Below are 25,929 nucleotides of genomic sequence, written 5' to 3' on the forward strand. Positions count from 1 at the left end.
ACAGTACGGTACGTTTTTGGGTCTTCCCTAAATCAAGGTTCAAAATGTCTTTTTCTATTGATCTTGCAATCTTGGACAACGCTGCTTGGTAAATTATAATAATGCTATGAATAACTCTTTAGAATAATGAAATATTTTACTGTCGAACTGATTTCAATGAAAAAAGTTCCACTCATAAAACAAGAGCTTTTTGAATTAATTACACCAATCAAAGCGTATATCTTCAAATTTGAAAAAATACAACAGTTCTAGACTAAGGTTGCCTGAATTATTTCAGCACGTATCGTGGTCAAATTTGGTTAAAACCCAGGAATTATTCAACAAAATTCTGGAAAAAAAAATAGGATGACTCATCAAAATTCATCAGGAGATTTAAAATCATATTTACGGCTTCCATGAAACCGATCATGAGGATTTTTGTTGAAACCTGTTCAAAAAATTTCGTTGTTGGCGCATAAATAAAAAACAATGTACTGCACAGTTTGTTTTTTTTTAAGTTGATTTGACAAATAAGGTGAATAAACTTTGGTAAAATACAGGCTTTTTTTAAAGCAATCCGGGCAATCCACACTGGTTTAAAACTCGAAAAACGTGATCATGGGCTTTTTGAAGGCTTAAATGACAGAATAGCTTTATGGTATGTTGTACAATGTTTCATAACTTTTGAATGCATATATTTTATTGTAAATTTTTCCTGATCAATTCACCTATTAGTGAGATAATTTTTCTATTTTTTGTATTCATTATTTTATCACTAAGACGTCTTCAGAAAAGTTGTAGATCATTTAATTTTAAGAAACTTTGTTGAAGACGTCACAGCTCCAGATATATTTCGAAACAACATGTTTAAAAGAAAATGTTTAAAAACTAACCTCAAAAAACGAAAAATTCGATTAACTTTTTTCGAAGTGAGTTTTGAGACATACTTTGTATGAGAGAGTTGTGACAATTGTAAAACTACACAACTTTATAGAAGGTTTCAAGGCACTATTTTGTAATTTAATGGTACTTTTTCGGCGATTTCTTTAAAAAATTGCATGTTTTCATTGCTCAATATCTCCAAAAGTTGCAAATATATCAAAGTAAAAATATATACGTTAGAAAAGGCAATCTTTAAACTTTCATGGAAATATCGTTTCATTCGTATGCATGGCCTTTTACTACTAAAGTTACTTAACTGAAAGATGGTAGATTGGCAAATTTCAGTATATTTATCACACACTTGCTTAAGTTCCCACTTAAACACAAATGTGGTATAGTTGGCTGATCGAGAAATTGCTGAATTGGCTAAAACTTCAAAACTTGTATCTTTCAGTTAAGTTATTTTAGTAGAAAAAACCATGCCCATGAAAGTTTAAAAATTGCTTTTTCTTATGTATACATATTTTCTATGGTATGTTTGCAACTATTGGAGATATTGAGCAATAAAAAATGCATTTTTTTTTGGAAGAAATCATCCAAAAATTACCATTAAATTACAAAATAGTGCCTTGACACTTTCTATGAAGTTATGTAGTTTTACAATTGTCACAACTCTCTCATACAAAGTATGTCTCAAAACTCACTTCGAAAAAAGTTAATCGAATTTTTCGTTTTTTTGAGGTTAGTTTTTGAACATTTTTCTTTTAAACATGTTGTTGCGAAATATATCTAGAGCTTCGACGTCTTCAACAAAGTTTCTTAAAATTAAATGATCTACAGCTTTTCTGAAGACGTCATTGTGATAAAATGATGAAAACATCGCATATCGGAGATGAGTGAGATACAAACTGATCCATTCTGAATGTAGCTCACTCAGTATCTGCCTGAATTATATGAAATTCAAAATTATTTTTTGCAGGACTAGAAAAATCAAACAGTTCTGCGGACACAGTAAATTCTCAGTAATTTAACGTGACGGGCGACAGATTAATAAGAGAACTTGTAAAAATTAAAAAACACGGCGAAAGTGAACATCTTTCCCTCACAAACACAGCTTCAATTTGATTTTGATCGTACTGATGTTAAAAAACGTTATAACAACAAATAAATTTATTAATTTGCTATGTTTCAAATCAAACAAAATACGCTAATGATCGGTTTCATGTATCACTCACTCACTGCCTGATCCATTCACTCCTGATCGAAGACCAACATGATTCGCCATATGCATTGCGCATTGGTGATATTCCAATTTGATGATGGTGCTGCACTGTTTTGACAGCAAGCATCGTGCGAGGTGATCTGTATTTTAGCGATGAATTGAACGATCGATGATCGGGTAGGTCCAGTAGCAATCAATAACGAAACCCGACCACTGTACGTTCAGGTGCGAAGAGCAATCAGAAACATTCATTGAAAATGAGTGATTTTCGGAACACTGTGCTAGGCTAAGGCTGCCAAGTCAAATCGAAGCTATTTGAACTGTAAAACCGACGAAATTCAGGCAGTTGGTTTCAAAATTTTCATCCAAAAAACCGGACAAATTTGGGAAAAAACCAGAAATAATAGAATAAAAATAAGCAAGAAGAACACTTGAAACATAATATTTTTATCAAAACACATAAGCAGATTTCTAATTGTATTTTAGGCTTCCATAGAATCGTTCATGTTTATTTCGACAAAACATGACCAAAAATTTCGTTTTAGTGGCGAAAATAAAAATAAGCAGTTACTTGTTTTGATTTTTTTGTTCTTTTTTAAATTAAAGAGAAAAAAATCCGGCAAATTCAGGGTCTTCCAGGTTCAAACTAAATTTTTTGTTTGAGGCAGATATTCTACCCTTTGTTTGAGCTTGAGTTTTTTCCACCCCAAGAAGTATTCAGAAAAAACCAAAATTTTCCTATAAATAAGATAAAAAAAAATTTGAAGTCAAGTTTTAAATTTCCAAATTTTATTTTTTGTTTCGATTATAGTCGTTTTACCATCTTTATGGTATCAACGTTGCAGCTGGCGCACAGTTATTGAAAAACTTATCCAGTACAACTGTGTTCGATGTTTACTCTCGGGCTCAAACTCGTGGACATCGGCTCTGGAGGAAAATGACTTGCCAACTGAGCTTTATCAAAACCACTCCTTATTGCAAATATAGTTTCAATGTTTCTTGAATACATCACAACAATTTTACAATAAGATTATAAATATTGTGGATATCGTAAATTTTGATCTGGAATTAAATTTTCGCTTATTAATTCCTGATTTGATAAAAAAAAATTTCCTGTCTGTATAATTCTGTGTCCATCAAAAGAAACTTAGCACCTAGACGAAGCCAGCTTATGCAACAAAGTTTACTAATCAGCAACATTGTCAGCAGTGTGTGCAACAATGTTGCGATATTTACAAAACATTGCAATCAGCAAAACTCGGAGTGTACTCACTCTACATTGATGCAAATGATCTTTTCGCAAAATCGGAGCCAACAACCGTACTGACCTCTCTGAGCTTTAAAAGGGAGAGTCCATAACATAGGGTAAAAAATACCTTAATTTATTCTTTATACTATACTATACTATACTATACTATACTATACTATACTATACTATACTATACTATACTATACTATACTATACTATACTATACTATACTATACTATACTATACTATACTATACTAAGTAAGTTGCTATCGAAATCTTAACTTCTCTTATACCGTGGTTGAATTATATGGAATCTTTCGATTGCTTTGATTCAGTAGAATTATTCAGCCAAGTAGGCTCACAACTCATATAAAAGTTGTTTGAGTTAGTTTTTCTGGGATCCATACAATCTACATATACTATTCTCGTCAAGACTTATATAACTGTATTTCATCGGTTTTTTTTTTTTCAAATAAAACTTTATTTCATTCGAAAATTTTCGTAATTTACGGTTGCATGGGGATCTGGAATGTGAACTTATGATTTCCGCAAACCATGTCAGTTGGTTTCCTATCAGTTTCAAGTTGAATTTCGTTTAATCAATACCCAAAAAACGCTATGGCTGCACTTAAGATTGTAGTACTGATTTGTGCAGCAATTTTGGCTTGTCAGGTAAAAATCTACTTAAATCGATAAGATTTTATACCATCGATTCTTTAAGCTGCATGTACAACATTTTGAAATAAAAACTGGGTTTCAATTTTATTTCTGTTCCAATTTTATCCATAATTTTATCATTTTGACATCCTGAAGGCTGCTTACAGTTCACGGCAAAGTGCAGAATTGGCCACTCAGGCGCCGCCATGTTATACAGAGCTGAACCAGGAAGAAACCAAAGAGTTTCACAAACGTGCTCAAACCGGTGACGTAACTGCTGACGATGAACATTACAAGGTTAGAATTTGAACTTTTTATTTGATTCTTGAAAAATAGATTTTGTTATTTTTAAATTTTCCTAGAAATACGTGGCCTGTTACATGCGCAATCTGAAAATCGTGGACACCGAAGGACGCATCAAGAAACCGGAACTCATCGAATTCCTGGGAGAAGGTCGGGATCCTCATCAGCTGAGGGCCGTGGTCGATCTCTGTGCCGAACAGAATCAAGGCAATACTCCGGACGATCGATCCTTCGACTTCCATCGGTGCTTCTGGACCAAAAAAGAATTCCAAATGTAAAGAGAACCGAATTTTTTTTGGGTCTGCCTTTAGAACCAATGTGAGCTGATATAGTGTTTATGTAGGAATAAAAAAATCCCTTAAATTACTATTCGTGAACCCGAAATCCCCAGTCAAGGCCAAGCTCACCTTGACCGGAATGAGCAATGAAGAACTCGTTTTGCTCGCCCGTCAGTATAATTTATCGGAAACCCTCCGACAATTTCCTCCAACGCCCAGGTTCCCCCGATCTCGAAACTTGAACAAAATAAGCTGGGTGCAACCGCGAATTGCACCTGGATATTGGGTGACATTGATTGCGAAGATGCTGCTTTTTCGCCTGCCGTCGAACGAAGGTAGGAATTATAAATGGGTCTGGTTTCCAGCCTGGTGAATCCTACAGCAAGAAGATGAATTATTCCGTACCCCCCACCGGATTTTTTTTTCTGTGCTTTAGCAACAAGAGATTCAGAACAACATCAACTTCATTCGAATTTTAGCTGTATAAAAGCAGACTTCTAGGGAAAACACTTTATCAGATTGTGAGAGTTCGCGTTCTGTTCGATTGGTTTCCTGAATCCGAAGCTGGTGTGACGTTAAGTCTGATTTCATAAGTTTGAAAATGAAATATTTATTGGTATTGTCAGTCCTGGCCGTTGGAGCCCATGTAAGTACATGATAATATTTAAAACTCTGAAGGTGAAACACTGTGTAAGAATTAAAAAAAATATTTAATTGGAATTCCATGGCCACTTAATACCAATTCAAAAACAAATCAGTGACAATTAAAGCAAAAATTGAAACCTTTTTCGTACGCAAATTTTTGTTCATGGCAAAAAGCTAAATAGGTTTCTTTTATTTTGGGTTTAATTATGAAATGAAATGTTCCAAATATGAAAATCAACAACTGATTTTTTAGTTATTTATTTGGAGATCGAGAACTGTTTTTGTGGCAATTTTATTCCATTCACTTAAAAACATTGAAATAATAGTCATCGAAGGTATAAGTCTCCCTGTGAAGCATGATTTCAAATTCAAAAAAAAAAATCCCAATTTCAAGAAATTTCTAAGTTTTTTTTAACCTGGTTTCACAAACCTGGCAAATCACAAGTTTAGTGACACCAAGATAAGATGGCCATCTATTTCTCAGGGAATCCTAAGAGCAGCTTGACTAGGAATAATAGAGAAATCTTGCCTTAGGAAACTCGAATCTTATTCAAAAAATTGGTGAGTTCCTTCTTTTAATGGCTGGAGCAATATCGAGATATCATAATACTGGTTTCAAAATATTTCCCGTAAAACAGTTAAACATATGATGCCAGAATTTATTCAGCATGTATCCGGGCCGGGTAAATCCGGTCAATTTTATATAAAAACCTGGGAAAATCTGGGCATTTGATTTCAAAATTAATGACCAAAAATCCGGGCAAATTTATTCAAACTCCATTCATAACTTAGGGGAAAGTCGGGTAAAACGGACAGCCTAAGGTAGAATCGCAAACGAAAATAAGATATTGCTTTTTTCATCGCAGTTTGTGTGCAGAAGGACAGTTTAAGCTGTTTGCTATCGCGTTAACCATTGAAATAAGTAAATTTCATTTATTAAGACTGTTTTTATATTTTGTAAATTTATTTTTCGGCATATCGGTGAAAAGTAGTTATGAAATTGATAAAGATGGATAGAGAAGTGAGAAGAAAATTTACAATCATCTTTATCAATTTCATAACTACTTTTCACCAATATGCCGAAAAATAAATTTACAAAATTAATTAACGGTGGTTAACTTATCTTAAAAGACTGTTTTTATAGCAATCTAAAATAAGCTTGCGAAATGCACTTTTCCAAAATAGTCGGGTAAAACGGAAACTGCGTAGAAAAGCATCATTTTGATGAAAAAAAAAATGTTGTAAATACTTTTGTGAGTTAAGTATTTGAGAACGTTTATAAATCAAAATAGAACAAGCTGGTCCGAATCCGTTAGCGAAATATCGTGGTTTTCGAAATTTCGTATTATATGAGCGCTTTTTGAAACCGGAGATCATCTTTTGAAAGTTTTTAGGGTCCGTTTGAAATTCTGAGTGCTTTTGAATCGACAGTTGTTCCTGCCAAGGTCTTTTGAAGGTATATGGAGGATCAAACCTATGAAAAATTTGAAATACCAGGAGAAATTTATGTGTCCGTTTTATCCGACCTTGAAGTGTCCGTCTTACCCGACCTAGCATTAACTATTATTTCAAAACGTTTGTTGTTCAAGCCCGTTGGCTTAAATTCACTGATTTTTATTTGGGTGGTCAATGAGAAGCCAAATGAACATTCCACTGTTGAAAACGATTGAAATATCCGAAAATGTGGCAAGTTATTGGCTTTCTGAGTAGCAAGCATTACATCAAATAGTGCATCGTCAAAATTTTGTTTTGATTTGTTTATTATTAGGAAGCCTCGCTTACCGTTTATCAACAATATACTTGGGCAAACATATTCCCATCATTAGATTTGTGCCAAGGATTGTAATTTTCGAAATATTGAAAGTGTCCGTCTTACCCGAATTTCCACAAAAATAAAAAAAATAGTTAAAAAAAATGTTCATCAAAATTCATCGACAGATTTTAAATCGTATTGTAGGCTTCCAAAAAAAAACCTTAGGAAATTGTTTTTATAAACTTACCCCAAAAAATTGGATTGGAGGCACAAATAAAAAAAAATCATCACAAAATTTGATTTTTTATGGATTTGCCAAATAAAGTAGATGAATCAGGGCAACATCCGGCAATTTTTTAATGACATCTGGGCAATTAGGCCGGGCTGGACTGTTGTCATTTCTCAGTTGATAACAGAATGTGGATCTGATTCCAATCTTCTATACCGTCAGATTTTTATGGTATGTCCCATACTCCAATAATCACCATTGAACTCTTTTAAAGGTTCTTTTTTCAATTTTTTTGATATCATGAAAACGTATCACGAGGGATTTGTGATTTTGTTAAAACGTTAAAGAATCAAAAAATTTATTAAAATTTTTACCACTTATTATTTTCGAATTCGTACGCTCAATTGATTCGCTTGAACTTATCGTTTTCCAATCCCTTAGAAAATACATCAATTGTAGGCTTACCAGATACTTTCAGAAAAAAGCGGGACATTTCACAAAGAGAAAGCGGGACACAGCCGAAAAAAGCGGGACATTTAAGAAAATCTTGAAAAAAACTTAATTGAGTAGCCAAACTTATAATTTTATCTTCAGTTGTTCATAGAAAGTATACTAAGGAGTTTTTAATCGCAGATTGATTTTACCCAGTTTTTCTACATGACTTCTAATTACACGTTTTTTTGCCATATGCACTGTTATTTTCCACGGTTTTCGCGAATTAACACGATATTTGAGAGAAAATATTTCAAGTCGTACATGAAAACGACGGATTTGATACCATGAAAAAAATCTTTGTGTATTTTGTTCAAAAACTAGTTTGTTAGGTAATTTGTATAAATATTTGAAAACTCAAGAAACTGCTGTGTGGTGGCGGCTTATAGAATACTACCACTGGGATACTGGTCCACGTCGTAAAAGGCGACTTATCCAGTACTTCCCATATGCGTTAGTCATTCTCAAATGCGACTATCACATTGGGAGGGGGGAAAACTTGGCTTGGGATTTTGAAGTTCTAAGCCAAGTTTTCTTCAGGGAGGATTCACCAATTGTGCTTATTGCTATTAATGCGCATGCACGAGTTGAATTCTCCTAAATTTTGTAAACACCCGCTTCAGGGTGGTTCTGTGCCTGTGGGCCCCAAAGTGGGGGTAGGAGGGTGTATAATAATCCTACCTTAAGCAGAACGTTGTTAAGGTCTGCACTATAGCCAGGCACTGGTGCAAAGGGCCGTATTTTTCCTGGCAACTCGTGGGATTCAGATTATACACACGATTTTTAAATTTTCATCCTGTATGGGATACCCCGCTTCATGCGTCGATATGAAGGTGCAGAGGTTCTTGTGTGTGATGGAAATATGTGTGGAATTCTTTGATAGAAATGCTTTCTATTAAGGTTGCACAGATAAATCTGCAGCACAAAAGAACCGCTACACTTAACTTATGTCGTTTAATCCTTAATGGAACTGCATCAATCGCCTTGGTGCAAGAACCCTATTTCCGAAATGGAACTTTTTACTTAGGGAATTTGCTCAAACCAAACTTTACTGTGTTCAGTGTAATTGGAATGACTAATGCCCGAATAATGCCTCGTGCATGTATATTGATAAACAATTCTTTAAATGCAATACTTATACCCAATCTAACAACAAGAGATATTTGCGTCGTTCAGGTTTCGCTGCCTGATAGAAAATACGTCTACTGTTCAGCATACTTACCATATGAACAATCATCCCCTACGGATGATTTAAAAAATGTCATTTCATTCTGTGAATCACAAAATACACCTCTTGTAATAGGCTGTGATGCCAATGCTCATCATTTTGTATGGGGTAGCTCAGATATCAATCTGAGAGGCTCAAATTTAATGGAATATTTAAGCAGCACTGATTTAGAAATTCTAAATGTAGGAAATAAACCAACTTTTGTTAGGTGTGACAGAGAAGAGGTGATTGACATCACACTTTGTTCTAGAACAATTTCTCAGGAAATTTCAAATTGGCATGTGCCTAACGAAGAATCGATTTCTGACCACAGGTTTATCTATTTTGAACACTCAGGTGAGTTTTTAGAAACAATTACATTCAGAAATCCAAGAACAACTAATTGGGACCTTTATTTGGAGCATATTGCTATTAAATTTCATGGATATACACCTGAAATTACTACTCCTTCTGAGTTGGATGAAGTGGTTGCAAAAACCACCGAAATTATTTTAAATTCTTATGAAGAAGCGTGTCCCGTACGAACGTTGAAATTCAACAAAAACAGTACACCATGGTGGAACTCAAATCTCAGTAAATTACGAAAAAACTGCAGACGCTCTTGGAACCGAAGGCGCACGGAAGGTTTTGATGCCTTCAAGTTGGCTCGCAGAGCTTACCGGAAAGCAACAAGAGCTGCCGAACGCTCAAGTTGGCAGAGCTACTGCACAAACATTTCAAGCTTGCACGAAGCAAGTAGGTTAAATAAAGTCTTAGCCAAATCAAAAGATTATCAGGTTTCATACCTTAAAACCCCTAGTGGTGATTATACATCAAACGACGAAGATACATTAAGTTGTCTATTCAATACTCACTTTCCAGGATGTGTTGATCAAGATTCATCGATAGAGCCTGAGTTCTTTTCTGGCAGTCTAGATTCCTTGCATTTTGCTCGGAAAATAGTTACTACAGAATCGATCAAATGGGCAATCGATGGTTTTGCTCAATACAAATCTCCTGGAAGTGACGGTTTATTTCCAGTTTTGCTTCAAAAAGGTTTCGATCATTTCAAACACATATTAAGAAAAATAATGATAAGCAGTTTTGCTCATGGATATATTCCTAAACTTTGGCGGCAGATAGCCGTGAAATTCATCCCTAAAGGGGGACGATCATCATACGACGAAGCCAAAAGCTTTCGTCCTATTAGTCTAAGTTCATTTCTATTAAAAGCACTTGAACGTTTAATTGATCATCATATCAGGCAAGAATGCCTTGTCCAACATCCGCTTAATGCGACACAACATGCATACCAAACAGGAAAATCAACATTAACTCTTCTGCACAACGTAGTACATAATATTGAAAATAGTTTTTCACAGAAAGAATCATGTCTAGGAGCATTTCTAGACATAGAAGGAGCATTTGATAATGTCTCGTTTACATCAATAATGGATGCGGCACTACTTCATGGAGTGCCTAGTGTTATAACTAACTGGATTAGCGCAATGCTAAGTAACAGGAATCTTCATTCGTCTTTAAGACAGGCTTCAATAACAAAAGTTAGCACACGTGGTTGCCCACAGGGAGGTGTACTATCACCTCTTTTGTGGAACCTAGTTGCAGACGGTTTGTTGAGAAAACTCAATGACCGTGGAATACCAACCTATGGATTCGCAGATGATTATCTTCTGCTGGTAAGAGGTTTGTGCATAAGCACATTATTTGATATAATGCAACAAGCTCTGCGCTCTGTTGAACGATGGTGTTCTCATGTAGAACTTTCAGTTAATCCTCTAAAAACTAACATTGTTTTATTTACTAAAAAACGTATCACCCGCGGGGTGCGCCCTCTGCTGTTTTATGGTTCCGAAATCACCGTGTCTAATCAAGTTAAATATTTGGGTGTCATTCTTGACTCCAAATTAAACTGGTCTGATCACATCGAATTCAGAATCAAAAAAGCATGCATGGCCTTCGGACAATGCCGACGTGCAATCGGAAAAAACTGGGGACTCAAACCTAAACATATTCACTGGATTTATTCCACAATAGTAAGACCAATTCTGGCCTATGGGTGTCTAGTGTGGTGGCAGAAAGGAGAAGTTGCAACAGTTCGGACTAAACTAAATCACCTTCAAAGAATGTGTCTTTTGGGGATGTCCGGATCGTTCACTACAACTCCTACTGCAGCACTAGAGGCTCTGTTTTCTATCAAACCTCTACACTTGTTCCTAAAACAGGAAGCCTTCTCATGTGCTTTTCGTCTACAGGCAGTTGGTCTCTGGCTGTCAGGAAATATCGAAAGATCATCGAGTCATACAAATGTGTGGCCTGAATTAGTTAGATTAAACAAGTTTAATCTAGCGCCAAACGATTTAACACTCTCGAGTAGTTTTCCCTACATGGGGTTTAAAGTCAAATTTCCTTCTCCTCAAGAATGGTTATCAGGTTTCGTAGAGGACCAAATGTCCTCTCATATTGTATTCTATACTGACGGTTCATTATCAAACGGCCGTGCAGGTGCAGGAATTTACTGTCACGAGTTGAACATAGAATATGCTCAACCTCTAGGAAAATATTGTACAGTCTTTCAGGCTGAGCTATATGCTATTATGTATGGAGTGCAAATTGCACTTCAAAAGAAGATTATGTTCAGAACAATTTATTTCTGTTCAGATAGCCAAGCAGCTATCAAATCACTCAGTGCTTCCAGTTCTAGATCAAAACTGGTAATCGCATGCCGGAAAGCAATCGAAGAACTTGCTGAAGGCAATGGATTAAACCTTCTATGGGTACCCGGACATAAGGGAATTTTTGGAAACGAATGCGCCGACGAACTCGCTAGAGCTGGGTCGGAAAAGGAATTTTACGGACCAGAGCCGGCTGTCCCAATATCACCATGTTGGTTCAGAAACCAAATTCAAACTTGGTCCTCTAACCAGCATGAACGATACTGGGAAGAGTTGGACACTTGTCGTCAAACTAAATTATTTTTAGAAAAACCATCTCCAATCATATCGAGTTACTTATTAACTTTAAATAAATTTCATTGCAGCATCTTGATCAGAGCACTCTCCGGTCATTGTAAACTCAACTATCACATGCACAACATTCAGCGTGCTGAATCTCCAGTATGTGGTAGTTGTGAATCAGATGTGGAAGATCCCTTCCATCTTATATGTAACTGTCCCTCATTTGCCAGACTACGTTTTCGTACTCTGGGATCTTACGCTTTAAGCGAATCTGAGTTTAAGAAATTAAACTTAAAAAACATTCTATCATTCCTTACCGAATGTAGAAAAGAGCTTTAATGCTAATAATCCCTAGTGGAAAGGCTTTATGCCATCTTAAATAGATTGAATTTATTTCTTCCTTTTATAGGTTTTTCAGGTTTCTCAGGTAAATGATGAAATCTTGGATAAAAAAAGGCTAGGCACAATTTTCCCGTATGTTTGGATAACGTGCCGCTATTAAGCCTACCCCTATTCTGATACCTGATACCTGAAACTTCCATCACCTTTTATCTTAATATATTTTGGACAATTGAGTCAAAAAAGGTGGTGTATAATATAACGCAATTTAACTAAGATTCCGGCGCAAAAATTAAGCTGTTTAATTCTATAATCTATAATTATTTGGAGGCAACTTAAACAATATTTTCTTCATACATGGTTGAACTTGATCCAAGAACACTTATCTGAATCAAAATCCAACTGTAATGCTAGAGTTTTAGAGTTATTCAGTATTGCCTTAAATAAACTATAAAAAATGCTGCTTATTATGAGAAAAACCAAGCTACAACATTTCAGGTTTTATAACAGGCTACAAGACAAAGTTGAGGTTTCATAAGTGGCTTGGAGAATGAGAATCTCAGTGTGACTTGGGAAAGATGTTTTTTTTTTTTAATTTTTGTAGTGGCCCACCACACTCCCCCACACCAAAAAGCTCATTAGAGCCCCCTGGTAATGGACGCTACTGTTCTCAGCATGTCTGGCAGCAACAAAAACTAATAAAAAAACGCGGGCAAAATTTTACTCATGCTGAGAACTGAAATGTTTAAATTTAGTGCGAGGGAAGGTAATGATAATACTAAATTAAATACTACATGGATCTCAATGGAAAACAGATTTCCTTTAAAGAGATCCACAATTGAATGATTTAATGTTCATCACAGAATTCAAAATGAGATTAAAAGTTTGATTTTTTCCATTGTAAGTTAACTTTGTAAATTTTTACCATTAAAAAAGCCGGACATTTTGAGGAAAAAGCGGGACATTCCCACTTTTGCGGGACGGATGGCAACCCTAATCTATTGAAATAAATTTTAAATCTTATAATAAGAAATATAAGAAAAAAAATCCATTCTTATAAAAACAAAATACTTTAGAATATCAAGAACTCATATTTTTAAACAAAACAATGGAATTAAGAATTGATAAAGATTGTTCGAAACACATCAATACAATTTTATTAGTTTGTTGCAATATGGTTAAATCTTTTCAATTTTTTTTTGTTTTCCTTTCTCAATTTGTTTCAAACTTAGTAATTTTAAACGTCTCGAAGCATTTCTAATTTAGTAAATTCTTGTTAAAAATTCTTTCCTGATATCTAATTCTTTACTGTTTGGCTGAGACAATTTAATTTTGAATGAAATATTTTTTTTTTCATTTGGGTTATTAATTGGGTGCAGTACTTAATAGAATAAGTGAATTGAAAAAAAATCAGATATTCGTTACCCTTAATTCTCATCTCCAATTCATGTGCCATAGAATAGAATTTCATACGTTAGTTCAAGGAAATAATCGGAACACCCGCTCGAATGGTAGACATCATGTTCAATTTAACCTCAGATTAATTATATACAGTTGGCCATACATAAACTTAAATTCAATATTACATTAGACTGAGTCGATTTGAGATCAAAAAGCGTCGTTTTGGCTAAAAACTGATCCAAGATTTTTTGCAGAACTTTTTAGTAATGTTTACATGAGTAAATTTGAACTTTAATGTATGGGAAAATGGAATTTCTTACTACATTCTAATTTTTTGAAAATCTTTCAACAATGTAGCAATAAGCTATTCAAAATTTGTAAAATAAAAAAAACTCATAGCTTTCGATTTTTTTCCTATCGGGAGATTATAATCAGGACTTTAAGCTTTTATATTTTAACTTGAACTAAAAAGCTAAAAAATCCGGATTTATTTCGAGCGAAAAGATATCTACTAGAGATGTACCGAATATTCGGTCGACCGAATAATCGGCGCCGAATATCGCCAAAAAACCGTTAAGCCGAATATTCGGCTCACCGAATAGTTGAGCTAAGTATTCGGCCGAATAGGCCGAATAGGCCGAATATTTATTATTTAAATTTATAAAATAACAAACTTGTCAAATTTTTCAAATGATTTTGGGTAATTTATGAAATATCCTGAAGTAATAGATACTGAAAGAGCTACACAATCATCAAAAACTTATGGTTCAGCAAAACATCTCAGGGGTTTCTGTATACTTTTTACTGTGGATCGTACAAAGAATGCTGACGAAAAACTTTATACTTTGATTATCGTTGAAAAAGACATACACCGTCTTAGCCGATTTAGGCTTTACAGACTGAATGAATGACGTGGACAATCCAGGCTTGTCCATAAATCCAATACAGAATTCGAGATTAGATAAATCTGGTCGGGATGCCCAGATATTGCTTAAAACTTTCCGGATATTGCCCGGTTTTATTCAGATTATTTGCTAAATTAAACAACAACTATAATTTCTCTTTGAAAATTTTAAGATTTCTTATTCAAAAATTTGTTTTCATAAATTCCAAAATAAACAAATTTTTATTCAATCCTAATTTGTCACACTGCTGCTGTGATTCAATGAAAATTTTAAATTTCCAAGTTCCTCTTGTATGTTTAAAAATAAAGCCTAGATTTCGTTCAGATTTCCCCTTTTTTAGTTTTCAAAAATGAGCCAAAATTTCTCGACTACCTGGATTCGTTGTTTTAACAAGTATTTTTTAAATATCTTACTCAAATTCGACTACATCAAAACCGTTATAAAATAAGCAATTTGAAATTGCTTGGCACTTGTTTCGACATGTTTTGTTCCGGATTTTGCAGGAACCGAATCTCCTTGTTGATATACGCACTAGAAGCAAAAGTCATCTGATGTCCTTCCTGGTTGAAAATAATCGACTCAAAACACGAGGGGCAATCAGATGGAAGAAATAGAAGGGTATTTAAATATTTGCTTGTGTTTTTCCATTGAAAACTCCATAGAATATTTGACCGAAATTCGGCCGAATATTCGTTTGGCCGAATAGTTGAAAAGGTCAATATTCGGTACATCTCTAATATCTACCATACATTTTATCATCTCTTCACTTTTTATTTATTTTAATTCAGGCTATTTTTTTCAATTTTGTTAGAACAGTTTTTATTTCATCAAAATAAGAAATTGATAGAATTGCAAACTTTTCCTGAAGGCGCAAAAAGCAAAAAATATAGGTGTTTTCAAATCGAAAACAGGGTTTAACCATAAAAAAATTTCAAGAAAATTCCTGAAAAAAATATTCTTCTGAAAAACAATGTGAACTCAAAACTGAAAAAATATAGTTTTTTGGAGACTACTGTTGAGATCATTGGTAGCATTGCCTCGTATTGATATCCTGCTTTAAGCCAAGGTTGTCAAACAAAATTCTGTGTTTTGCCGTAAAAATTTTTCAACTTTCCCAACCCAAAAATTCTGTTATGGTTTTCTGTTATGCCTTTTCCATTAATTTCATTCAAAGCCCATGTCGAATTGCGTCTTTTTTACATTTACTTAAGGAAAATCAATTAACATTACCAATTTTGTCATATTTTTTCAATTAAAAAATAATATTCCAAAATTTAAAAATTCTGTTATATCTGTGAATATTTCTAAAAATTTATGTTCTGTGACACAGATGCTGTGATGAAATTTTGCTAAAAATTTTAATTTTTTTGTGTGTTTTTTTCAACCTTGCTATATGCTCCTGGCTGTCTTACATTATTGATCATAATCACGATCCACAAGAAAGCTCTCATAGTAATCACACGTTCCCATGATATGCATCTCGGTTCATGTACTGGAATGTACAAATTTTGAGCCGTTATGGTTAAAATGTTACAAATACTGAAACCATTTGTAACTGAACCAACTTCCAGAATTTCATATTAAAGTTTAACTCGTCAGTTTTGCATTGGCCTAGTTTAAGTGTTAATTTTTTGGCATTTGGCGATAGCTTTATGGTATTTAAAAAAGGAACATTTACCAAGAAGAAACTAATATAAGACAAATGGTTTAAACCCTTATCATAAGGTTGCCAGTTTTTATATAAAAACCTAACAAAATCCGGGCATTCGATTTCATATTGACGACCATAAATACGGGCAATATCCGGGCAAATTTTGTCAAAACTCAGAAATTCCTCAACAAAAATCGAGAAAAAAAAATTTGAAAAAAAATAGTTTTCATCAAAACTCATCGATAAATTTTGAACCGAATTTTAGGCTTCCAAAAAACTTTTCATGATTATTTTTATAAAAATAACTCAAAAAATTTTGTTTTGGAGGGGTTTGTTGTTTTTTTTTTGTTTAATTTTCCAAATATAGTGAATAAATCCGGCCAAAATCAGGGCATTTTTCAATGAAATCCGGGCAACCGGGCTGAGCTGAACTGTTCTTAAATGTATTAATAAATATGCGGGCAAACCCGGATAAAACCGGGCAATCTGGCAACCTTACCCTATCACACGAAAATGTTTGAAGACAAAAAGAAAATTGAAAAAGTGGAGGACCTATGGAATTGCACGATGATGAAATTTCATTTCTTTATACCTTTCAAAATATAAAGTTATTTATATAATTTTTGTCCCTGAATTTATGCAACATCATTATATATTTTTTGTTAAAAATGGTTTTGGTTCCAAAATATTCATAAATGAATGAAAAATTGATGAAAAACCTCCAAATTTACGGTACTTTGTGTCTAATTGAAGAGATTTGATTTTTTTTATGGTGAATTCAAAGAGCTCTAAAGCTTAGTTCTTTTAGAAATGGGACACTTTCATTTGCTAATAGCTCGTTAACTAGTTATTGGATATTGAAAATTTTGACAGCATTTTGTTTCCTGTAAAAAGTACTATTCGACGTATTTTTTTCAAAATTTAAAATTTACGCGTTTTTGAGATATGTACGATGCAAGAGAAAAAGAAAAAAATAATTTTGCACAGTTTCCTTGAAAATACGTCATTATCAAATTGATAGCTGACAAAACCGTTGATTATTCAAAGAATTACTGAGTTTTTGTGGTGGATAAGTATGCAAACACTGTCAATAATGTCCACAAAGTTTAAATCAAGCATTGGAGAGAAGCACATGATCGCCAACAACGGTTAAAGATCATCAAGGAAGTCAAGTCTCATACCAGCATTTTTAATTTTCAATAAACGAAAAACTAAGGGTAGATCGCTGAAATGTCCAAAACAATTTTCTCCTTTAAGCTGAAAGTGTTGCCGAGTGATGACTCATTGAAATCCAACATCAAACAACTATTTTTTGATAGTTCCAAAGCTCTTAAGCTTTAAAACCGGTACCGAAAAAAAAACGTTCAAAAATGTGGTAAAAAATAATCAAATTTGTTCATTTCGAATTAACTGTATCCACCAAAATGCTTCCAGTTTCCAGTTTCCAGAGAAGTATTGGACCAAAAAGTCTCAGAAATTGAAGAAGGAGGGTGAAGCCACCTAAAATATAGATTTTACGAAGTATAAGTTGGAGAAACTGATCAATACCATGACTGAAAAAAGTGTGCGCTGGCTAATGGGAGATACCGAGAATAAAGTTGAAATTTCTTTAACAAAAAACGGTAAATATTTTTTTTCAAAATTTTTCATGAAAGATCATAACATTACCTTCTTTTTCTTCATAGAAAGTATTTCGTTCAAACGAATGGTTTTTTAGATACAGGCATTCGTAACTGTCCCATTTCTAAAAGAACTAAGCTTTATTCATTAAAATGTCCAATACGCTGAATAACTCTGATCACAATATTAACACCATTTTAAGAATTGTTAGGCCCGATTAGAAAACACTTCGATTTAAAAACACATAAAATGCACGCATGAAACGCATAGGCAGAAACTGCGGCGATTCCGTTCACCCATGGTGCCAACATACATGTATGAAATTTCTAATCTTCACTACTTATTTTGGCTGAAAATGTGTGAATGCTACTTCTTGGTATATCCAACCATGAAATGTTAGAACTTTGTCAAATTGGTCCTAAGCTTGAACCGTAGCTTTAATGTACATAATTCAAGAGGAATATTATCAATAAAGTAGCGCTTTCGATTTTGATGTTCACCTCAATATGAAATTACAGGAAGTCCATGTAATGGAATTCAAAATTTTCAATCCTTTGTTATTTCTAAGATTTCATTTCCATGATCTCAAAATTGGCACTCAATATGCAAGAAAAGAAAATTAAAGCACTAGTTAAATTGATAAAGTATTGTGTTTAAATTGATCATTTAGAGAAAAATTAAGTATGTATATACCTATGGTTGTGGCTGTTTTTTTTTGTTCCATGGAAAATCAGCATGATTTATACATAAATAATTAATTTCATTGAAATTTGGTTTAAAAACAGTAGAAATTATCATATCTCACCAAAATCTACCATTCTTTTTAGGGCTTCTTCACCCCGGAGCAGCTTGAAATCGCCAAAAAGTTCACTGCGGACTGCAGTCAGCAGCTGGGCGCGGCGGAACTGCCAGATAACATCGGGGAACGTTTCCGGGATGGCGATCTTACGCTAACGGACCCCAAATCGAAGTGTTTCATGCGATGCGTCTTTGCCAAGGCCGGCTTCCTGAACGAGGAAGGAACCATCGATCGGGACACACTGGTAGCGAAATTGGCCAAGGGAAATGGTGCCGAAAAAGCTGCAATGTTTGGCGAAAAGTGTCACATGTTTGAGGGTGCCGATGGCTGTGAAAAGGCTCACGGACTGTTCGAATGCTACTGGAAGAACAAGGCGGAAATCTTTGGCGCTTAAACTGGTTGAACGTGGTTTTGTTATTGAATAAAGTGCTGAAAATCTGTTGCATTGATTTGATAATTGTTTTTTTTTACAGTTGATAAATTTAAGTTCAGTGAAATCTCATAACCCAAACCTCCAAGAAACAAAATTTTCTTATCATAAAGTAAGTAAATGTCTCAAGTTATTTGAAAATAAAAGAATTATGTAACGTTAAAAGGGATAGGCTGCTCGAAAACATAGCAGAGTGACATGAAGCTGCATAAGGAAATAGCAACATTTATGTTACAACTCAGGCCATCTTATGACTTTCACTGAGAAAACTGACAACATGCTGTGAAACTCGAATGAAGATTACATGAAACCGGCTGCTGGCTGCTGTTATTACTTCAACTGAACTGATCAGCTGCTGTACCTACTAAGTCGTTTTGCCTATCGATAGCGCAACTTTATATGAATCGTACGTACGACGAAAATCCGTAAGGCAGGTTCCGCTGCATGGCATTATGTCAAACACCGATTTGGAGGCGTGTTTGCCGGTAATCTGATGAGATGCTGAAATGTGACCACCGGTTTTGCACTTTGCTATCAGGTTTGGTATTAATGGAAGGAACTCGTACCTTGCCCAAAGTTCGAAAGACGGACGGCGGCGGCGAAGGAAAATGTTAACATGCAGTCGAAATGTTTAGGCTGCGACCTTTTTGGCCGGGTTGATGCATTGACTTGTGTTGATATCCCCCTGTATCAACTTAGGAGTCAAAGTATCCGGTTTTCCGGTATTAGTTAGTCGTGATGTTGTGAATTTATCATACCTTGCGATAGATGATTAATGTGGACAGGTGTTGGCATTAAGCATGATCAACTTTCACTCTTAATGTCATAACACTAGCTACGGTTTTGTTGGGGAGGATGGATTACCTGAAAAAAGAAAAACAAAAAAAAATGTTATTCAATATGCAATTTCTCAAAAATGAAATAAGTGTCTTATTCTTGATCATCAACTCTTCAAATGGTATAGAAAGGAAATAAAAGTGATAACTTGTTGAGGTTCAAACTTGTTCAATTTGAAGTTGCTGATGTAAATTTAGAGCAGAGATGAGGAACGCGTGGCATTTCTTCGATAGATTGTAAATTATAATAAAATACTAGTCTATAATAAACCAGAAAAACTATATGTCAGTACCTTATGATCAAAAACCAATGCATTTTCATCATCACCATTGAAATGGGCAGCTTTAACTATTTAAATATTTGGAATATGTGAAAGAAGATTTATCATTCTTTTAAAATTCAAATCAGGCAATACCAGCCAAAATTTATCAGGAAAATCACTCAATCTTAGTTGATTTTCTTGGAAATTTTTAAAAAGATAATTTTACTTTTTGATTGATTATATCTTTTTTGCAAATATAGCTCTTCCAAACAGACACATTATTTGATTTACTTGGTTATCAAAACTAGGAATTTTCGAGCCCTTTGTATTTTCCACAACCAATTTGAACTGTTTTCTAAAAAACATACTTTTTCACATAACTTCAAAGTTTTCTGGAGCTAAACCACACCGATAAATTAAAGCAAGATTTTTGTTAAATCATTAGTTTATAAACGACGGGAATCTTTATCGATATTTTTGATTAAAATTCCCTTTTTTCTAATTTTAAAGAAGTTTAAATTTTTTCTCTATGACCTTATTTATTTCCGCAACAAAACGTTGAAAAATCTATTTTTCAATCTGAATTTTCATATAAGATTAGACATAGAGAAAAGCTGTCGAAATTACAAAAGAATCCTCATTCCATATTTTCCATCCTTGGAGAGCCATTATTTGCTTCTCTTTCAAATTTATCAAAAACGAAAAATTTTTATGGTTCATTTATGGTTCATATAAAGGCCGGACCCGTTTTTTTAGACAGACCTATTGGACCCACAGATGAATCTTTTCATCATCAACCATGGCCGTAATTTGGGGGTTAACCCCCCTCCCCCCCCCCCCCCCCCCATGAGGATCCAATAAAGCAAGCGAGGTATTCTACTTTACATCCAAAATTTTAAATTCAGAACCAAATTATGAACAGAGTCAGGTTCATCAAGAGTAACAATCAAGACTAAAAACTTATGCCAAAACATCAAAAACCTATCTCAAGCTCGAAATTCTGTTACACTTTTTCAAAATTTTCTCACATATTCATAGAAATTCAGGTCTGGGTATTAAATTTTAAATCAAATTAAACCTATTTCGAAGGTTCTAATTCCATAATGCCCATAATCAAAATTGTATTCCTTTTTTCGTATTTCGGAGTTTGTATCCAGATCAGGATTGTTGTTTTCAGTTCCAATAATCATGAGGAAGTAGAATTAAAAAGCTGCTTTGAAATCCTGGCTCAAATTTGGTTTTGCATTTCAAATCAATCGCAAAATTGAAACTCAGATTCGGATTATTTGAAATTCATATTTTAATTCAGATTAACAATACAGATTTAAAATAAATAATTTTAATAGTGAATTTAGATTAAATTTGAACTAAAGAGTTGAAATAATAGATTCATGAATAGAACTAATCTCATGAAAATCTTATCTGGAATAAGATTTGGAAATAGTTTTTTTTGTACATTTTAGAAATTTTATGGAAATCCGAATGCAGAATCAAAGCGCAGTTTTTAAATTAAGGTTTAGAATTCAGAAGAAATTTGAACAATTCAAGAGATTATGAACTTAAAATTGCTTGTTAATTCAACTTTCAGATTTTTTTAACAAAATTAGTTTGTTAACACAATTTAGCTTAAAATCACAAATTAAAAGTACAATTTGATGCTTTGATTTTTGCAAAAAAACAATTATTTTATTTTAAAAAATCCTATACAGGATTTTCATCATAAAATTGATTCTTCATGAAAAATGTTTGTTATTAAAGAAACATGTACCTAGACTTCACCTTAAAAAGCTGCACAAAATTTTATATTTTCTGGGTGTATTGTTTGACATTATTAACGCATTAAGGACACCAAAATTTGGCACATAGTGAATCCCCGATTTTGTCACGCAACGATTTTATCTGGGGGTTTGTCTTCCCTCGATGTTGTCACCTTTTTTGACCCGATTTTGTCACTATATTTGATTTAATTTTTAAGTCAGATTCAAACCTTCTTCTTTTAAGATGATTATTTAAATTGATATCGTGTCAATTGACAACATTGTTTTACAACATGATAACATCGATAGCAATAACGAAGATGAATTTCGAATGACACAAAAAAGGATGTCCGATTTTATACAAGTGTATTTATTCACATTTGAACAGAAATAAATTGGATCAATACAATCAAAATAATAAATATAACTTTTTTTTTTGTTTCGATTTTAGTCGTTTTACCATCTTTATGGCATTCGCGGCTTTATCAACGTTGCAGTTGGCGGATCGTTATTGAAAAACTTATCCGGTACAACTGTGTTCGATGTTTACTCTTGGGTTCGAACTCGCGGACATCGGCTCAGGAGACAACAGACTTGCCAACTGAGCTATATCACGAGCCCATATAAATATAACGATACAGCAAATCATTCATATGATCAACAAGCTTTTTGGACCCTAAGAGCCAAAGGGTTATTTCGTAAAAACTTGTTTCGAGAAAACATGCTTTCAAGAAGTTGTGTTATTCCCATTTACTTATATTTTAAGAAATTTGTATTTTTCTCTCGAATGCAAAAGTATGTAAATGAATATCTAAAAATCTGAAAAAAAAATCACCAAGCAAAGTTTCAATAATGAAAAATTGGTTGGCATTAAAAACTTGAAATCGACCATTTTTGCTCTTATACCCCTTTGGCTCTGAGGGCCTCATTTAAGCTTTCTTCAAACCGATTTCCCTAATACGCCGCAAGAGGATGTCGTCATTTAAAGAGAGATCTAATGCATCAGCCCAATCAATGATGTTGCAGAAGTAATTTTCCCTTAGTTGTCAATTTTGATTTTTTTTTTATTGAAAGCTGTTTGGAACAATCCTTATTTTATTTTAATATCTTGTTTTGTAAACCTCCTTGGCGGATCATTCATTCTTCTTGGTAATACCAGTCGAAATAGAGTGTTGACACAGTTATTATGTTTTCTGGTTAATTTCAACACAGTTATTCAAAAAGAGAGGTTTTTTCAAAATTCCCGATTTTGTCACTTTTCCCAATTTGTCACCTAAAAATGCATCATGGAGGTGACAAAATCGTGGATTCATTGTATTATATTTCAGAAACCAATAGATAAAATTCAGCTAATTCAATATATTTGAGTAAAGGGAAGTGTTATGTTAAATTTAGCCGAATGAGTTTACATTATTTGATTAATAACATTTGAATAATGCTTTTTAATGGGGCATACTAACGGCAAGCGAAAAAACGTGATATCTCGTATTTAGTCCGCAATGTGATAATTGCAGTTTTTTTTAAACAAATTTCAAACTAAAATCATCAATTAAGCTTGCACCAAGAAAATTTGATCCGGAAATCTGATAGTTCTTATCTCTTACTTTTTTTGCAAATAGTTGCAAAATAGTTTGGAAGATCGGGCTTGTTAGATTTTAGTATAGATTTTTTTTAAATGTAAGGATCTCCTAAAAAAAGCATATTTTATGCTCAAATCAACAGAGTCTGATCTACAAGGCTCTTAAACAAATTCAAAGACTTTAACCATGGATGAAAGCGAATTCATCTCACCTTTAGGTTTTGGATAAATTTTAAGAAGTTACGATTTAATACAAAAACTTTTATATGTAAAAGTACTTTAAATAAATGATCATATAATTACAAACATAATTTGTTTTAATTGTTTTGTATTCTTGCATTTTATTGGCCAAAAAATAATAGATAAAAATCAGTCACCAAACTCCCCCCCCCCCCCACCCCCATCCCATGCGTCGGTTCTTCCTACGGCCCTGTCATCAACTAATACCGTGAAAAAAAATATTTTTAGTTTTTAGAGAAATCACTGTTCCCTCAGCGTTGTAGGTTGAATTGTCATTTAAATTTATTGATTCAAATTTCTTTTTTCTGTGTGTGTATTTTCGAGAAATTATCAAACAATTTAAGTTTTTTTCAAAGCCCGATTTTTTCTTCCAAATGATAAAACAATGGATTTCAATTTGGAATGTTGAACAATGTTGTTGAAATCACAGGAAAAATCATGATATTACAAATATTTCAACTAATGTCGTCTTGTCGTCTAAAACTACTGTGAGTGTGAACTATCTTGATTCTAAGAAACTAAACTTTCTAAACTTAATTGAGAATAACACTGAGATAGGATTTCTAAAGCTTATCTAACTTTGATATTTAATGTGTGTTGCTAATTTTCAAGTAAAATGACTCAACTTATCGATGTTCGGATAAATTCTTTATTTTTCTACGAACTTTTCGGAAACAGTCGTCTTAGACTTTTACAGTTGAACCACAGATTTCGTTTTTGTCCAAAACTAAGAATTCAGTCGATGATTTTGATGCTGCGTAATGTTGACAAAAACCATCAATATTCAAGAACAAAAATAGTGCTCTTTTCAATGGTCTTTTTTTGCCAGTATTTGGACATCGGTCTGAGAAATGCCTGTGCCTGTGGAATATATCTAATCTTAATAAAAAAAAAACAATATAATGATTGCTTATTGATAATATTAATAGTTTGTAGTTAAAAGAATGATAAGTGCTCAAAAAGCTAGAAAAAATGGTAAAGCATTGCAATGGTAATGGTAATGTTTTTTTATATTTCAAGTTCCTTATAATATCACTGGATTGAGATGAATTCTTTTTTTTCCTTTTAAATTTCTTTTTAACTATGTTTGAAGTTTTACAAATAGTTAGTTTTGTTTTGAGTGCATCCCATTGGGAAGATTTAAAATTCAAAATGGCTTGTTGGTTCAAAAGGTTGCTCACCCCTGGTTTAGAGCATTGTTCGCTAGCTGAATCTTATTTCTAATGTAACACAAATAAGAACAATTTCGGCCACACAACATGAATATAAAATCTTTTTTTCATATTCATATTCGAGGTGAATAATTTTTCTATCGATCATTTGAACTTCACTTTTGAGTAAGAATAACTTTTTGTATGTTAACACTGCTTTGCCGACTGCCTTTTATGAAAAAAAAAAGATCATTCTGATCGACGATTTCAGACTAGATTTATGCATTTCTCTACAAGTTCCATACATTCCTAAAAATCGTCGATCATTGCTTCAAAACTATCTTTTTATGCAGTAATTATGTAAGTATCGTTTAAACTGGTAACATATATAAATTGCTACTAAGATTAAACTTTCGAGGGATTTAAAATATAAGAATATGTATAGTTGTCGCTTTATTGCATGACTTGTTTAGCTAAATGTGAATTTTTAAATGTAAAAGTCACAAAGGGATGAAAAAAAAATTGATGATAAAAAAATCTTTACTTAATAGTTAAGATTTGAAAATTTTTTGATGCGAAAATAATCTGTTTGGAGAAAAAAAAAATTAACATCCAAAAATCTAAGCTTTTTGTGCAGACTTTAAAAAAAACTGACAACATTAGTTCTGAATAACTTTAATCACCCAATTGTTGGATTCAATTTTGATCAGGGGACTAACGTTTGTACTATCATTTTTAAAATTTGCATATTTTTTTAAATTATTGAGCAGGTACCTAGTGTTTATTCAAGAACTTTTTAGAATCTCATTATTTGAAGCAATCCAAATATTTTAGAAATGATGCATAGTTATTACAAAATAATTTAAAAAAAATAAGATCAGCGTTTGAAAAATTATTGTTTAAACATAATCCCCAATCACAATGATTTTAAAGTTTAATATCACATTCCTTATCGTGGTACAGTAATTTTGTCATCAACGTTAGTATTTGACCAGGCCAGGCCAGGGAGAGAGGGGTTTTCAAAATTCAAATTTAGCTAGAATTAATAACAATATCAAAAATGCGCAATAAATAAGAAAAATTGTT

The 25,929-nt window shown here is 33.3% G+C and overlaps 3 protein-coding genes across 5 annotated transcripts in view; 2 read left to right on the plus strand and 1 right to left on the minus strand.

Annotated features, from left to right (window-relative positions):
• The window catches only part of LOC129748425 (uncharacterized), a 344,252-nt gene that overhangs the window by 134,702 nt on the left and 183,621 nt on the right, over positions 1–25,929 (minus strand). The window lies entirely within an intron of this gene.
• On the plus strand, positions 3,867–4,659 carry LOC129748429 (uncharacterized). The gene is made up of 3 exons (XM_055743054.1): positions 3,867–4,005; positions 4,147–4,287; positions 4,353–4,659. Exons 1-3 carry the CDS (start codon positions 3,952–3,954, stop codon positions 4,569–4,571), a joined length of 414 nt encoding a protein of 137 aa, XP_055599029.1. The 5' UTR covers positions 3,867–3,951; the 3' UTR covers positions 4,572–4,659.
• Positions 5,061–19,036, plus strand: LOC129748430 (general odorant-binding protein 56d-like). The gene is made up of 2 exons (XM_055743055.1): positions 5,061–5,217; positions 18,616–19,036. The coding sequence occupies exons 1-2, from the start codon at positions 5,173–5,175 to the stop codon at positions 18,979–18,981; spliced, it is 411 nt and encodes a 136-aa protein (XP_055599030.1). The 5' UTR covers positions 5,061–5,172; the 3' UTR covers positions 18,982–19,036.

This window comes from Uranotaenia lowii, chromosome 2, assembly GCF_029784155.1.
Source record: "Uranotaenia lowii strain MFRU-FL chromosome 2, ASM2978415v1, whole genome shotgun sequence".
Lineage (NCBI taxonomy): Eukaryota > Metazoa > Arthropoda > Insecta > Diptera > Culicidae > Uranotaenia > Uranotaenia lowii.